The sequence below is a fragment of the Chiloscyllium plagiosum genome, unplaced genomic scaffold (assembly GCF_037043375.1).
Source record: "Chiloscyllium plagiosum isolate Xiang-an unplaced genomic scaffold, Cpla_swu_hap1 HiC_scaffold_11, whole genome shotgun sequence".
NCBI classification, from domain to species: domain Eukaryota; kingdom Metazoa; phylum Chordata; class Chondrichthyes; order Orectolobiformes; family Hemiscylliidae; genus Chiloscyllium; species Chiloscyllium plagiosum.
Window position 1 is genome coordinate 33,291,372 of NW_028270149.1, and position 15,881 is coordinate 33,307,252.

At 40.0% G+C, this 15,881-nt stretch overlaps 1 protein-coding gene across 7 annotated transcripts in view; it reads left to right on the forward strand.

Moving 5' to 3' along the window:
* The window catches only part of LOC122557318 (glutamate receptor 3), a 342,247-nt gene that overhangs the window by 168,684 nt on the left and 157,682 nt on the right, over positions 1-15,881 (forward strand). For all 7 annotated transcript variants that reach the window (XR_015758634.1, XM_043704895.2, XM_043704894.2 and 4 more), the window contains exon 6: positions 1,012-1,173. Coding sequence is in view for 6 of the 7 variants with exons in the window: in XM_043704895.2 (XP_043560830.2) it covers positions 1,012-1,173 (162 nt within the window). In the remaining variant the exon portion in view is untranslated. The remainder of the gene's footprint in view (positions 1-1,011; positions 1,174-15,881) is intronic.

Below are 15,881 nucleotides of genomic sequence, written 5' to 3' on the forward strand. Positions count from 1 at the left end.
TAACTAAAAGTGCTTTGCTAACTCCTTGCTCAAATGTCCTGCCACCTTCGAAGATCTTTTCAATGAACACCGAAGTTCTTCTGTTTTTGCATTCTTTAAAACTGTGTCATTAATTTGTATTATCTCACTCTATATTTCTGCCAAAGTGGATCACTCCATATTTCTCTGCATTAAATTTCATCTGCCACTTGTTTTTCCATTCTCCTAACTTTTCTATGGCTTGTGTCTGGAATCATTCTCAATATCTGCCTCTCCTCTGACTCACTGTGAGACAAGGCAAATAATTAGATATTGTTCTAGAATCAATTAGATTCTAAGCTCTGGGGATTAAATTGGTTTTAGGAAGTAATGTAATGTGGTCAGTGGTGAATCAGAAGCCTTTTTACAGTTGTTTTCCCATTGTCTTTGGCAACTAGCAACTTGAAAAACGTGGAGGGCAGCTACAAACACAGGATTCAGGATTCACAAATATGTGAATCAGATCCTAACAAAAGACAGATGTCCTAAGCATAACTTGAAGTACGAAAAAAATATGATGCAACTGTCAATGGTTACTCATTTGGCATATGATTCCATGCTTTTCAACTGTCAAGTTGCAGCATTCAGTTATTAGGACGCAGAGATTGGTGGGCTATTTGATCGCTGAGAAGCATTGTAGTTGAATGTAATTTGATCCTAAACCAAAGTTCGCAGATATGAACTGCACAATAAGTTCCTGGATAGGAAGTTGAGAAAGAAATCCTGACTGACTATGTTCTCCTGCCTGCCAAAGTCTCCAATGGAGGATTAAATCCAACCAACTGTGCAGCAGTTGGGGACCAAACCTGGGAGTTTATGATCTATGCATGTACATCACATTGTACTTTCACCCACAGGAGGCATCAGGAGAGTCAAGACATGGTACTTTAAAAGAACTTAATAAGACATTGTGTGGGAAAATAATTAATCAAGATTGTGTAAGACATTACTTTGTTTCAGTGGTTGAATTGTGCCTGTCTTTGTTCATTGCAGGGCTTCTCTGATCTTGTACTTGATAAATTTATTGAGACAGGAGTCAATGTCACTGGCTTCCAGCTTGTGAATTATGATGATCCAATGGTGCAAAAATTCATGCAGAGATGGACAAAGCTCGATCAGAGAGAGTATCCTGGAACTGCTGCCAGCACGTTAAAGGTACAGTTTTAACCTGTAAAATATTCAACCACCTGACATTGTGCTGTATTACAAATTAAGTAGAGAGTAGGTCACTCCTTAGAAGTAGAACAGTTGGGATATTTCAGGCTATCTTGTTAATGCTTAAAAGCTTCGCTCTATAAGATGTAGGAAAAGTTTTGAAATCAGAAAAAAAGAAAAACTCTTAAAAGTAACTAAAAAGAGCAACATGATTTTAGTCTTCCACATAGCTTCAGTTAAATTCTAATGAAAAATATGGCATATGCTCATGTATTAGACAATAAGTTTAGGTCTTTACTTGTCATTTGAATGCCGGGTCCTGTTTTATATGTGAATCATTGAGATGGCTAACACTGTAGTTCATACTGGGGAGCGTGGCTGACATGATCCTATATTCTTGCCCAATCAGAACTGGCTGGCATTCGCACATTTTTTCCAGATTCTCATTCTTTGAGATCTTCTTCAGTCTCTTACTCCACTCTCAAACTTCCAATATCATTCAGAAGATCCCAGTCTTCTACTTCTCTTTTTCAGGGTATCAGTTTCCCACTGTTGCCTCCTGCTGTCAGTTTTCTGTTTTCCTTCTTTACAATCTTGGCCCCTGGTCCTTGTGTATTCAAAATGGCAGCAAATTGTTAAACATTCAGCACATAGCAAAATTACATTTACATTGTTTTTCTGATGGATGCAAGACACTCTAAAAAAATGACATCCAGAAAATAATATGTCAGTGTTTTGGCATTTGATCAGAGCTGAAAAGCTACAGAGATCTCCTCTCGAGAGCAAAGTGGATGTGAGTAAAAAGACTTAGACGTAGATCTGGTGAAAAGACAGGATGAGTTTTATGAGTTTTTAAGCCAATATGAGTTTCTATAAAAGGGGGTAGCCTGGTGAATACAGAGGCTGGTTTCAAGATGATTCCAGGGTGGCTCTAATGTTCCAAAGTGATGAATAGCTAGTTCCAGAGCTGGCTGAAGGCAGTTGAAGAGGGACCCAAGAGCTCTGAAAATGGTAACTAGGAAAGGATATGACTGGAGATACTATGCATAAACCCTGGGAATGGGAGGTAATGAGAATAGTCCAGGAGTCATGTGAAAAGAACAAAAAGACCAGAAGAAACTAACAAACCATCAAAGGTAATAGAATTCAAGAAAAGGGAAGAAATCTCCTGAGACATTAGAAGGAGACCACAAAGAGGCAACCAACAGCGAGGGACGAAGGAAGAAGTCCCAGCATGATGCTGCATGGAGGCTCCATGTAAGTAAGGCTATGGGAGGCCTTAGCAGAAATGAGAACAAGCTGCAATTTAGCCAGGGAGTTACTGTTGGAACACAGCCCAAAATACAAGATTGAAACACCATGAAAGGAGGAAGTGTCTACACAGAGCGAAATTGGAGGATGTTAAAAAATGGAGTCTTTGAGTGAAGAGTGAATATCCCTGGGACCAAGATTCAAGTATTAATAGGATTTTTGTGGCTCACAGTGATTATTGACATCTGGGTGAGGTTGCAAACAAATTCTCGATTCTATCAGCTGTTTACTGTGCAGGATGTTGTGTTTAACCCCAAAACTAATGCATTTTGTGGCTTTATTCTATCAGTAATAATCTGGGATTCCAAACATCATAATTTTTTTCTTAAATAAAAGCTATTGGTCCCTTACCAGAATGTAACTAAACTTGTGGGTCTGATCGGGGATCTAATGCTTGAGACTTGTTTAGACTAATGTGGAGCAAACAAATCTGAACTATAGCACTGGATCTGCATTGCACATCTGCCATTGATCTGTACCTTCACTCACCAGGAGTTTTCAAATATTTCAGGTAGCCCAAATGTTTTACTTTTAATTCAAGCCAGTTGCAGTAAAATAGCAGACATGGCACTACCTGGAGGTGTTTCATAATACATCTTTAAATTTGATTTGGCCATTTCATACTGAAATATAACAGAGATATTGCCAATACAAAAATATATTGCCTAACTGACTTATACAAATGCATGCTGTCCTAATTTCAGGCAAAGCCATTGCCTGTAGTTGACTGGAAAATCAAACAGTTATGATATGAATCTTATAGTCAATTAATTTCTTTATGAGTTCAGTAGTCTGATGTTAGTCACTGGATTGTTTGTGTATGAACTGTTACTATCATTTTGATATAACTCAGCAAATGATGCAGTACACGTTGCAAGGTTGCAATTGTAACATACAATAAATTAAACTTCTTTAAGCAATCAATTGATATGTGCAATTATTCATTTGGTTTGCACCTTTATTTAAGTATGGTACAAAACAAGGACATTCAAATTCATTAACATCATTATTGCTAGTTATTAATATTGCACCATACAATTTCAAGGTCTTTGAGATATATTTTCTATAAGACTGTCTACTCAAGTCTTATGATTAAAATATAACATACAGAAAAGATTCAGGGAAAGGAATTGAGCTTAAGCACACTTCTCTTGCATCTTAACTCTCACATCCATGTTTCAACCTTCACATGATTTTTGTTTCTATTGTTAAAAAATCTTTTCCAATCATTTGTCACTAACAGCAGCTCCTACTATTACCAATGGCATATACTGTATTGAAATAAATAATGAATGATTATCAACTAGATGAAAATGAGCAGAAGGCAAAATTGATACTTCAAAATTTCTGATCAGAGAAAAAGGTCACTGAAGGTTAGGTCTCCCAAAGCATCTTTGGAACTTAACTGCAGAGCAGCTTTTAAAAAAATCCTGCAAGGCTTTCATACAGCCTGATTGACAGGATGAAGGTTATTCTGGCTGGAAACTGTATTCACAAGGTCAAAGCCTAAAGGAGCAGGGAGAGGTATTGGAGGTAGGAGTATGTGGATCCTGATCATAGGTGCAAGACCAGATGTGGCTGAGGGGATATGGAGGCTAAAGTTAGGTTCCTGAACACACAGCGGGACAGGAGGAGTGTTAGTGATGGTAGGAGTTCAGTGGAGAAAAGCCACAATAAAGACTTAAGGATTGGAAGGTGATTGTGAGGTGGTGGGCAAGGGAGCTCCATTGTTGCTCACTGGAGAGCCGGGAAGGGAAGCAGACAGATTCATGGTGTTGCCTTACAGTGTTAGCTTGTTGCGCCTTTATAGCACTTAGCTCTTGGCCTATAAACAGTGCTGTGAAGTCACTTACCTCATAGATTAAGCCACTCTCGCCTTTATTAAACTGTCAGGTTTCCCAGAGGCCCAGGAAACCAGGTCACCTGCAGTTAAAAATGGAATGACTGTAAGACTGCAGCCTATTTTAGTATTGAAATGACCAAGCAAGTTTGTATGAACCATTTGGTTGCCCATATTTAATTCTTCCCTGAATTAAGACCAGTTGGGTTCCATTTCCGTTCACATCAGAGGCATTCCGCCTCTGATGTGACCTGAATCTGTACATTTTCAGGAGTTTTCATTCAGCCTTTTCTGTCAGCTATTTGTTTCTTACAGGCTCATGAATCTTTAAGCAAGCATGCAATCAGATGCAAAGTTAAATAGCTTTCATGGCACAGCATCAAAAAGAATAATATCAAGACTGCACATAATTTTACTGAAAGCAGGTGTAATCGATCCTTCTCTGTGACTTCAGCAAACTATAGGCTGATGATCAGTAAATGTAATAATTTCCAGTCTCTAAAATAGGTGAGTTCTTGCAAGCCTTGATGTTACACCTACCCACTTGATCAACCCTGTAACTGCATTTGTCGTGGCTGTCTGCTGGGGGTGGGTTTCAGTTAGTGACAACACCTCCTGCCAATGGAACCAGAAGGCTGTGGTGAGCCAAAGGTTCATGCATGAATTGTATCATCAAGGCTGGATTAAAGGCTGACAGCTGAAATGGAGTGGGGTCTTCTATATCATTCACTGATGTTTTCTTTACAAATCGTGCAGGTGGATAGGATATTGAAACAGTCCTGAAGGGAACAGTGGAAGTGTTGGTGGCTGTGTAAGCGGAAGAAATGTCTGAAGCTTGATTAAACACCTAGTTGCTCCTTAGGCTATCAGAGCAAAGGGAAGTCCTACCCCCTGACACTGGCAAGAGGGGACAGGCAAGGCAGAACAAGCAGACTCAGGTCAACATTGATCTCTTTTCATCAACATGGCAATGACCTGATGAATTCTATCAAGGTGAGTGTTGTATAACATTATTCAGAGGTCTTTAAATGTGTCTGAGGGTGAATAAAAGGTTTTGACACCCTGTCTAGGCATCACTGCTCAAGCAAAAGTGACTCCTGTGCAGCCAGTGATTGATTGCATACAGGAGGTGTACCTGTATCACCACATTGAACAGTCAGGCTTTTGGCAACTTCTTTTGATGGTGACTAATAATGGGAATGCATGTGCTTGCAGAATAGGAGAACTCATACAGTTCAGTAAATATGCAGAAACTGAGGAGGGCTGCCTTCTATGGTCATCCTCACTCCTACAGAGAAAGAAATGCTGGACCTTGTTGGAATGGAGGCAGGCCAGGCTATTATGGATGGCAAGGTGGGTATGGGACCACAAGAGAGAGTGGCCTGATGAAGGAATCCAAAAGACTCTCATGACGGCACAAATTCAGATGATGCATAGTTAGAGGGATCTGTTGGAAAGCATATTGCCCTTTTATCAGCTTTATAAGTCCATAAGTATTTAGGTACAGGAATAGGCCATTCAGCCCTTAAGCCTGCTCTGATGTTCAATAGAATCATGCTGATCCGACATTCCCTGCATTCATTTTCTTGGTCTTTCCTGGCTTTTTGATTCCTCTACTGATTAAGAATCTATCACAACCTTAAATATACACAAGGACTCTGTCCCCACAGCTCTCTGTGGCAAGGAGTCCCAAAGACTCACAACTCTTGGAGAGAAAAAATTCCTCTTCATCTCAGTCTTAAATCGACACCCCTTTATTCTGACACCGTACCCTCTGGTCCTTAATACTGCCATGTGAGGAAACATCCTCTCAGAATTTACCCTGTTAAGCCCTTTAAGAATCCTATATGTTTCAATGAGATCACCTCTCATTCTTCTAAGCTCCGGTAGGTAGAGTCCCAACCTGTTTAGCCTTTGCTTCTAAAACAGTCCCTCCATATCAGAAATTATCCCAGTTAACCTCCTCTGAACTACCTCCAATGAAATAGCTTTCCTTAAACACGGGAACCAAAAACGCTCACGGTTCTCCAAACGTGATCTCACCAACACCTTATACAGTTGCAATCAGACTTCCCTACTCTTATACTCCAAATCCCTTGACGTAAGGGTCAATATTCCATCAGTCTTCCTGATTACCTGCAGCATCTGTATGCACAAGTATCCCCAAGTGCCTTTGTGTTGCAGCTTTTTCTCCATTTAAATAATATCCTGTTTTTTCTCCCTTTTAAAATGAACAACTTCACATTTTCCCATATAATACTCCATCTTGCCAGCTTTCTGCCCACTTATTTAATCTATCAATATATCTCTGCAAACTGTTTGTATCCCTCTTGCAATCTGCCTTTTCACCTATTTTAATGTCATCTGCAAAGTTGACTGCATTCAAATTCACTTCCTTCCTCCAAGTTATTAATACATATTGTAAGTAGCTGTGGTCCCAGCACTGACCGGTATGGAACCCCACTGGTCATACCTAACCAACAAAATAATAGAATTGTAGAATCTCTACAGTGTGGAAGCGGGCCATTCAGCCCATCGATTCGCACCAACCACTGAAGGGAATACCATCCAGACACCACTCCACCTCCTCTCAACATTTCCCATGGCTTATCCACCTAGCCTGTACATCCCTGAACACTATGGGAAAATTAGCATGGCCAATCAACCTAGCCTGCACATCTTTGGACTGTAGGAGGAAACCAGAGCACCCAGAGGACACCCAGCCAGAGATAGGGAGAAAGTGCAAACTCCATACAGATAATCACCCAAAGCTATAATCAAACCCGGGTCCCTGGTGCTATGAGGTAGCAATGCTAACTACTGAGCCACCGTGCTGCCTGTAAAGAACACCTTATCCCACTTGCCTGTGAGTTTCCTGCCTTTGAGCAAATTCTTTATTGATGCCAATTTACTACCTCCCACACCAGGGGCTCTTATGACTTAACCTTTTGTAAGGCATCTTGTTGAAGGCCTTCTGGAAGTGTAAATACAATGCATCTACTGGTTCCCCTCTATCTGCTCAGGTTGAGACTTGCTCAAAAAACTTGATTAAGTTATACAGATGTGAACTCGCTTTCATTTAGCAATGCTGACTCTACTTGGTTAGATTATTATTTTCCGAAATGTTCTGCCATTATTTCCTTAATAATTGATTTCAATTCTTCTCTAACAGTAGATGTTAGACTAATCAGCCTGTAGTTACACACTTTTTGCCTCCTTTTTTGAACAGGGGTATCAGGTTAGCACTTTTCCAATCCTCTACAAGTTCTTCAAAATGCAATGATTTTTGGAAAATGACAACCAATGCATCCACTATCTCTATAGCTACTTCTTTTAGGATCCTAGGATGCAAGCCATCAGAGCCAGTGACTTATCTGTTTTACTTTTATTAGTTTGTCTAATATTTCTACTTCTGTAGTGATGGTGATGGTATTTAATTCCTCCCTTGTATTCTTTAGTATTTATGGAATGTTCGAAGTATCTTCCACCATAAAGATTGATGCAAAGTATCTGTTTACTCCTATGCCACTTCCTTGTTCCCCATTACCATCTCCCCAGATACATTTCCCAAGGGACACATGTCTTCCTTTTTATATATTTAAAGGAGCTGCTATTGTCAGTTTTTATATTCCTTGTTAGTTTGCCCTCATAGCTTATTTTTTCTGTCTTTATCTTTGTAATCTTCCTTTGCTGGGTTCTGAATTTAATCCAGTTTTGGGAGTTATCACTGACTTTGGCATCCTTATGTGTTTTTTCTTTCAACTTATTCTCTTAACTGCCTTGGTTAGCCATAGTTGGTTTATCCCTTTCTTAGAATCTTGCCTCCTTACTGGGATATATTTCCGCTGAGAGTCATGAATTACCTCTTTAAATCTTTCCATAACATGTATGGGATCATATTCATTTATCTCGATTTCTGCCATCAATCATTGTTCCAAGTGTTTTGTGCATTAAGATAGAAAACATTAAAGTCTGTTCTTTTATCAAATCTCCCTACATATATATTGTCTATTGTCTATATATATCATTGATTGGTATAACGTGACATTCACACATTCTGTCCCTTCCTTTTATTTTCTTGTAACCATCGAACTCACCGTGAACTTGCAATCTTACCTTCTCCTTTACTTTTGATTTTTAAAAATTTTCCATGCAACTGAACCAACTGCTCCATTATTTAGTTTAAAGCCTTAGATATGTAGGGCCAGGGCATTACATGATTCAGATGGAACCCATCCCATCAGAACAGCTCCCTCGTTCACCAGTAATAGTCTCAATATCCCATGAATTCAAACTCACTTCTCCCACACCAACCTTTGAGCCACTTATTTACCTTCATAGATTATTATTTGGTTCTGTTTTTTTAATTTGGCCTCTAGCTGCTCATATTCCCTCAGCAAAACATCTTTCCTCTTTCTGGCTATATCGTTGGTACCTACATGGACCATGACAGCAGGATCTTTCCCCTCCATTCCAAGTTCCTCTGCAGTCCAAATGACATATCCTGAACCTGGGCTCCAGGCGGGCATCACAGGCTTTGGAACTCTCGATCCAAGCCACAGAGAACAGTGTCTATTCCTCTGACTATACAATCCCTGATTATAAGTCTGTTTCTCTTTTTCCCCCTTCTTGAATGCCTCCTGCACTATGGTTCCATGTCATTTCCCTCATCGTCCCTACGGCCCCTGCATTCATCCACCTGGAGAATCTAAAATATATTATACAAGCTTAAGGGCTGAGGCTTCTTCAGCACTGCCTTCTGGATCCCTGAACCTGCCTTGGTTATAGTCACACCTCCTGTCCCTGACCACGAACCGAATTTGAAATAGTTAATCTCAGGGTATGACTGCCTTCTGAAACACAGCGTCCAGGTAATTCTCACTCTCCCTGATGTGTTGCAGTGTTCAAAGCTATGCTCCTTGGATGCTGCCTGAACTGCTGTGCTCTTCCAGCACCACTAATCCAGATTCAAAGCTATGACTCCAGTTCATCAATTCTGAGCCGGAATTCCTCAAGCAACCAAACCTTTCTGCAGATGTGGTCACTATGAAACACACTGGGGTTCACCAGCTCCCACCTCATGCAGGACCATATTGCCTATTCCTGCATCTCTATTTTATTTATTTAGAGTCATAGAGATGTACAGCACGGAAACAGACACTTCGGTCCAACTTATCCATGCTGACCAGCAGTGTTTTGTAGAGGAATAAGATGGTGCTATTTTCTGGGTTTGCAGATTGGAAGAAGCAGAAATGGCCCTTAATAGAGTGATATGCTCTTCTTGTTGGATGTGGGAGTTTAGGGAGAGTTTACGTGATACTGAGGATTATATCTGCAATAAATGACATTGGTTGCAAATCCTATCAGATCTAATGGAACGGTTGGAGCGACAGTTAGAGGCAATGAGGAATTTACAAAAGCAAGGGGATGTGATGGATTGCAGTTATAGGAAGGGAGAAAAGTTGCAGATACAGTAACATGGATGGGTTAACTCTAGGAAAGATAAGTGAGGTAGGCAGGTAGTTGAGGAGTCTTCTGTGGCTATCCCCATTTCAAACAAATATACTGTTTTGGAAAATGTAAGGGGTGATGGATTCTCAGGGGAATGTAGCCCGAACAGTCAAGTTTCAGGTATAGAGAGTGGCTCTAATACAACGAGGGGTACGCTGGGTTCCAAGAGATCAATTGGGTTAGGGGACTCTCTAGTTTCTGTGGCCAACAGTGAAGAATCAGAATGGTGTGTTGCTTCCCTGGTGCGAGGATCAAGGACATCTCAGAGAGGGTGCAGAATATTTTCAAGGGGGGGAGGGGCCAGCAGGAGGTCATTGTACACATTGGAACCAACGACATAGGAAGGGAAAAGGATGAGATTCTGAAGGGAGAATATAGAGTGTTAGGCATCAATTTAAAAAGGAGGTCCTCGAGAATAGTAATATCTGGATTACTCCTGGTTCTATGAGCTACTGAGGGCAGGAATAGGAGGATAGAGCAGGTGAATGCATGGCTGAGGAGCTGGTACATGAGAAAAGAATTCACATTTTTGGATCATTGGATTCTCTTGGGGTAGAGGTAACCTGTACAAGAAGGACGGATTTCATCTAAATTGGAAGGGGACTAATATACTGGCAGGGAGATTTGCTTGAGCTGCTTGGAAGAATTTTTACTAGTAAGTGGGGGTGGGGGGGTGGAGGGTGGGTGGTGGGGTGGTGTTGGTGGGACGCAGGGAGATAGTGAGAAAAGAGATCAATCTGAACCTGGTACAGTTGAGAAAACAAGCGAGTCAAACAATCAGGGCAGGCAGGAGCAAACCAGAAAACAAGGTAGGACTGAAAAACTGCATTTATTTCAATGCAAGGGGCCTAAGAGGGAAGGCAGATGAACTCAGGGCATGGTTAGGAACATGGGACTGGGATGTCATAGCAATAACCGAAATGTGGCTCAGGGATGGACAGGACTGGCAGCTTAATGTTCCAGGATACAAATGCTACAGGAAGCACAAACAGGGAGGCAAGACAGGAGGGGGATTGGCATTTGATAAGGGATAGCATTACAGCTGTACTGAGGGAGGATATTCCCAGAAATACATCCAGAGATATTATTTGGTTTGAAATGATAAATAAGAAAGTTATGATTACCTTATTGGGATTGTATTATATACCCGCTAATAGTCAAGAGGGATATTGAGAAACAGATTTGGAAGGAGATTTCAGTTAACTGTAAAAATAATAGGATGGTTATGGTAGGGGATTTTAACTTTCTAAACATAGACTAAAACTGCCATAGTGTTAAGGGTTTAGATAGAGAGGGATTTGTTAAGTGTGTACAGTAAAATGTTCTGATTCAATATGGAGATGTACCTACTAGAGAAGGTGCAAAACTTGACCTACTTCTGTGGGAACACTTTGGGGCCAGTGACCATAATTTTATTAGTTTTAAAACAGTGTTGAACAGATCTAAAAGTTGAAGTTCTAACCATTTAGATACAGAACTGGCTCAAAGGTAGAAGACAGAGGGTGGTGGTGGAGGGTTTTTTTTTCAGATTGGAGACCTGTGACTAGTGGTGGGGCACAAGGATCGGTGCTGAGTCCACTACTTTTCATCATTTATATAAATGATTTGGATGTGAGCATAAGAGGTATAGTTAGTAAGTTTGTAGATGACATCAAAATTGGAGGTGTTGTGGACAGCGAAGAACGTTTCCTCGGATTACAACAGGATCTTGATCAGATGGCCAATGGGCTGAGAAGTGGCAGATGGAGTTTAATTTAGATAAATGTGAGGTGCTGCGTTTTTGGAAAGCAAACCTTAGCAGGACTTGTATACTTAATGGTAAGGCCCTAGGGAGTGTTGCTGAACCAGGAGACCTTGGAGGCAGGTTCATAGTTCCTTGAAAGTAGAGTCACAGTTAGATAGGATAGTGAAGAAGGTGTTTGGTATGCTTTCCTTTATTGGTCAGAGTATTGAGTACAGGAGTTGGGAGGTCATGTTGTGGCTGTACAGAACATTAGTTAGGCCACTGTTGGAACATTGCATGCAATTCTGTTCTCCTTCCTCTTGCAAAGATGTTGTGAAACTTGAAAGGGCTCAGAAAATATTTACAAGGATGTTGCCATGGTTGGAGGATTTGAATAGGCTGAAGCTGTTTTCCCTGGAGTGTTGAGGCTGAGGGGTGACCTAATAGAGGTTTATAAAACCATGAGGGCCATGGACATGTAAATAGACAAGGTCTTTTCTCTGGTGTGGGTGAGTCCAGAACTAGAGGGCATAGGTTTAGGGTGAGAGGAGAAAGATATAAAAGAGACCTAAGGGGCAACTTTTTCACACAGAGGGTGGTACGTGTATGGAATGAGCTGCCGGAGGAAGGGGTGGAGGCTAGTACAATTGCAACATTTAAAAGGCTTCTGGATGGGTATACGAATAGGAAGGGTTTGGAGGGATATGGGTCGGGTGCTGGCAGGTGGGACTAGATTGGTTTGGAATATAGTTCTTAATTTGCTTTTAAAGATTTTCCACTCGTCTTTTAGTTTGTTATCTGTAAATATTCCTCCTTATTTACCTTTTAACTGAAAGTAACCTGTAATAGACAGTCAAAGTAGCAGCTATCATCAACCAATAAACTTGTCATTTTCCTGTGATGTCAGTCTTTGTTTTGTGCTGGGTCCCCCAACCCAGGACTTCAACTAATCCTGTTAAAAAGACTTTGAAAACTATGAACAAAAAAAGCAAGCAAAAATCACCTCCTCTCCTTTGCACCAAATTCCCACATTGTCTTCAGAATCCCTGGCCTGTCTACTCACTTGGACTGTGTCTCACTCCAGTCTCTTTCCTGACTGATCTCCCACAAGTGTGGGGAAGGCAGTAACATAGTCACTACACTAGTAATCTAGAGCCCCAGGTTAATGATCTAGCTAGTTAAAAAACTTGGATGCCAGCACAAATATGGAATGAACCTAAATACTGGCAGCAAATCTTATGCACTCAGGAACCTACATAATTCTCCCATAACTTCCAATGAGAACTACTGAAGTGTGTTTCCTTGTTAGGTGTCATTCTGGAGATTAAATCCAGAATAGACTACAAGTACAGATTGTACATGGCCTAACAGAGAGAATGAGTTCAGCAGGCAAAATATTCATGAAGTGCTCAATGTCTTAAGATTTGAGACTCATAAAGGATGATGGATTCCATAAAAAAGGCAATACAATCCACAGTCCCTTAGCTCCAAATAACATCAAATGAAATTTTCAGTCTTCTGTCCAAGGTTACTAACAGTTCCCATTTTACTGCCAATTCAGCTAGTTAATTACAGTGGTATTGTGAAAACTACCAATTAAAGGTAGTATTTTCAAGTGGAAAGAAAAGCATAATTATACCCTATTTCCAATCGAACAACTGCTGTGCAGATATATAGTGATTGCTTGCTCTGATACTAAGCTATAAAGACCAATGCAGATCTGTGTTGATGCCATTTGATGATCCTGGAAGCCATCCTGCTGAAAAAAATATAACATTGTATTGTCTGTGTCAGTCAATCACTCAATTCCACTGAGCAATGCTGCAGCCAGATTGTATATAAGGTGTTAGCAATTATATGAGCAGCGCAACAGTTGCACTTGAACATCTGTGTTTGACAATTACAAGGGCTAATTTTTAGCTTTGCCATCTGGGCAATAACGTGATGCTACAGTAGAACTCCTTTGGTTTTCTACACCTGAAGTAATTGCTCCAGCTAATATCCAAAAAATCGTCTCAAACTGCAAACAGTGTCTACACACAAATAAATGATACAAGTAAAAGACTAGTTACGATTCATCTCTCAAAACCTATCCATCCATAGAGAAAGTCAACATTCCATGTGAGAAATATATGTTTATTTCAATGGAACTACAGATTGAAATATATCTCTTAACTACACTGACAACCAAGGAACTATCAAAATCAAAATGCTCTGCAGACCAAAGTGTATTACACACTGGGTCAGTGTCATGTACTAGATAATAAGACAGGCAGCAATTATCAAACACGATACAACAGTGTCAACCACGTAGAATCTATCTGATGATCCAAAGTACATTTAATGTGGATTTTTCGGAGCTATTTCTGTCAACAATATGTGCTGTTTGGTTATTTCTCTGACCTGACTAGCAGTTGCAAAAACAATTAATTCACAATTTGACAACAGCTTTTTTTTGCAAAGCACAGAACTCCAGAAGAGTAAATATAAGAAAATTCTCTATTTCATCATTCAGCAATTCATCAGTTTGCAGAACACCACAATTATGAGCATTAAATATCAATACTGAAGGATTCACATGAAAAATCAAAAAGTGAATCCAAACTGCTCATTTGAACAGTGGATCTTGGCAGCAGCAACTTTAGATCTTCTCCCTCCTACCTCAATCCATTCCTTATTTCATCACAGATTTATTTTCATGTTTTCACTTCCACATGTAATAAAATGAAGAAAGATTTAAGAAGGTTTCCTAGCTCAATAAAACTATTTGTCCACACCATAATTCACTCGTTCAGTCCCATTCAGCTTTTCAAAAAGCTAGAAATGTAGTTTTCTTTATGAAAGTAATGCCAGATCATTAATATGTCATGCATTCCAAACACGATTAATTATTACTGGTTCTGAGCCCCAGAAATGAAGACAACCATTAATCAAAACTATGCATCTCTCACAACTTTGTTTTCAGGAATAGAAATCTCTCTTCACTATTTAATTCACTAGTGACTTATGAAATTCCAATAGTAGGTTAACTATGTCTTCCAAACATTACATACAGACACATGAAATAGGAACTCAAATAGGCCATTCGGAACTTAGAGCTCCTCCACCATTCAGTAAGATCACAACTGATCTGGTTATGTTTTGAATTCCACATTCTCATCTATTCCTTGATGACTTATGTGTTTATTAATTCATCCATGGGATTTGGGGTTTGTTGGTTGGGCCAACATTTATTGCCCATCTCTAGTGTGATGATACTATGGCTTTAAGAGATGTAAAATGTCCTGGTTTTCTTTTAATGAAGAAAAGTTGAGGCAAAGGTTGGAGTGGTCTGCTCAATGCCAATAAAGTAAATGGCTTGTGAGGCCTTGGTTTTTTTTTAAGTTGGAACAATAGAAGCAGCCTGAATGGGTGGGGTCAAGCTCCCACAGAGTCAGGATTTTTAGTTTTAGTTTTCAGCAGTTGCTGGTGTCTTGAAACTGGATGTGGAAGTTCTTAGTCCTCGCTCTGTTACAGCTAAAAACTGGCATTCTCTTCCTGCTGCTAGAATTGCATGGGATACAATCTATTTTACTGAAATTGCCTTTACCGGGGTGTGTTTATGAGATTGGAACAGTTAATTAATAGCAATTAATGTGTTCATTATTTTGTTAAGCATTTCAATAGTTACAGTTGAGCCAATTCTGTGTCTATATTTTAGTGTAAAATTAAGTGTGTTTGCTTAAAATCAAATAGTTTGATCAATCGAATTATATCTGGAATGCAATCAACAAGGCACAAGCCAGGGTTGCAATGGAATGCTCCCCGCTTGTCGCTTGAACAATACTCAAGAAGCTTGACACCATCCAAGACTAACGTGCCTTCTTGACTGATACCACATCCACAAACATTCAGTCTTTCCACTACTAATACATTGTGTACCACCTACAAGACGCACTGCAGCAATTTATCAAGATTCTTTAGAGAGCACCTTCCAAATGCATAAACACTACTGTCAAGAAGGACAGGGGGACATGTATGTAAGTTTCCTGCCAAAATGCTCACCATTCTGACTTGGAAATATACCACCATTCCTTCACTGTAAGTGTCAAAATCTCAGAACTCCATTCCACAGCATTTTGGGTGTATCAGTTCAAGAGGCAATCCATCACTCCTTCTCAAAGACAACCAGTGTTATGGTCTAGGCTATTTTCTGAATATATTGTGAGGGGTTTGGTTTGGTCCATAATATTGGTTGTCCTTGAGAAGGGGGTGATGGATTGCCTTCTTGAACTGATACAATCCATCTGGTGTAGGTACACCCTAAATGCTATTAGGAATGGA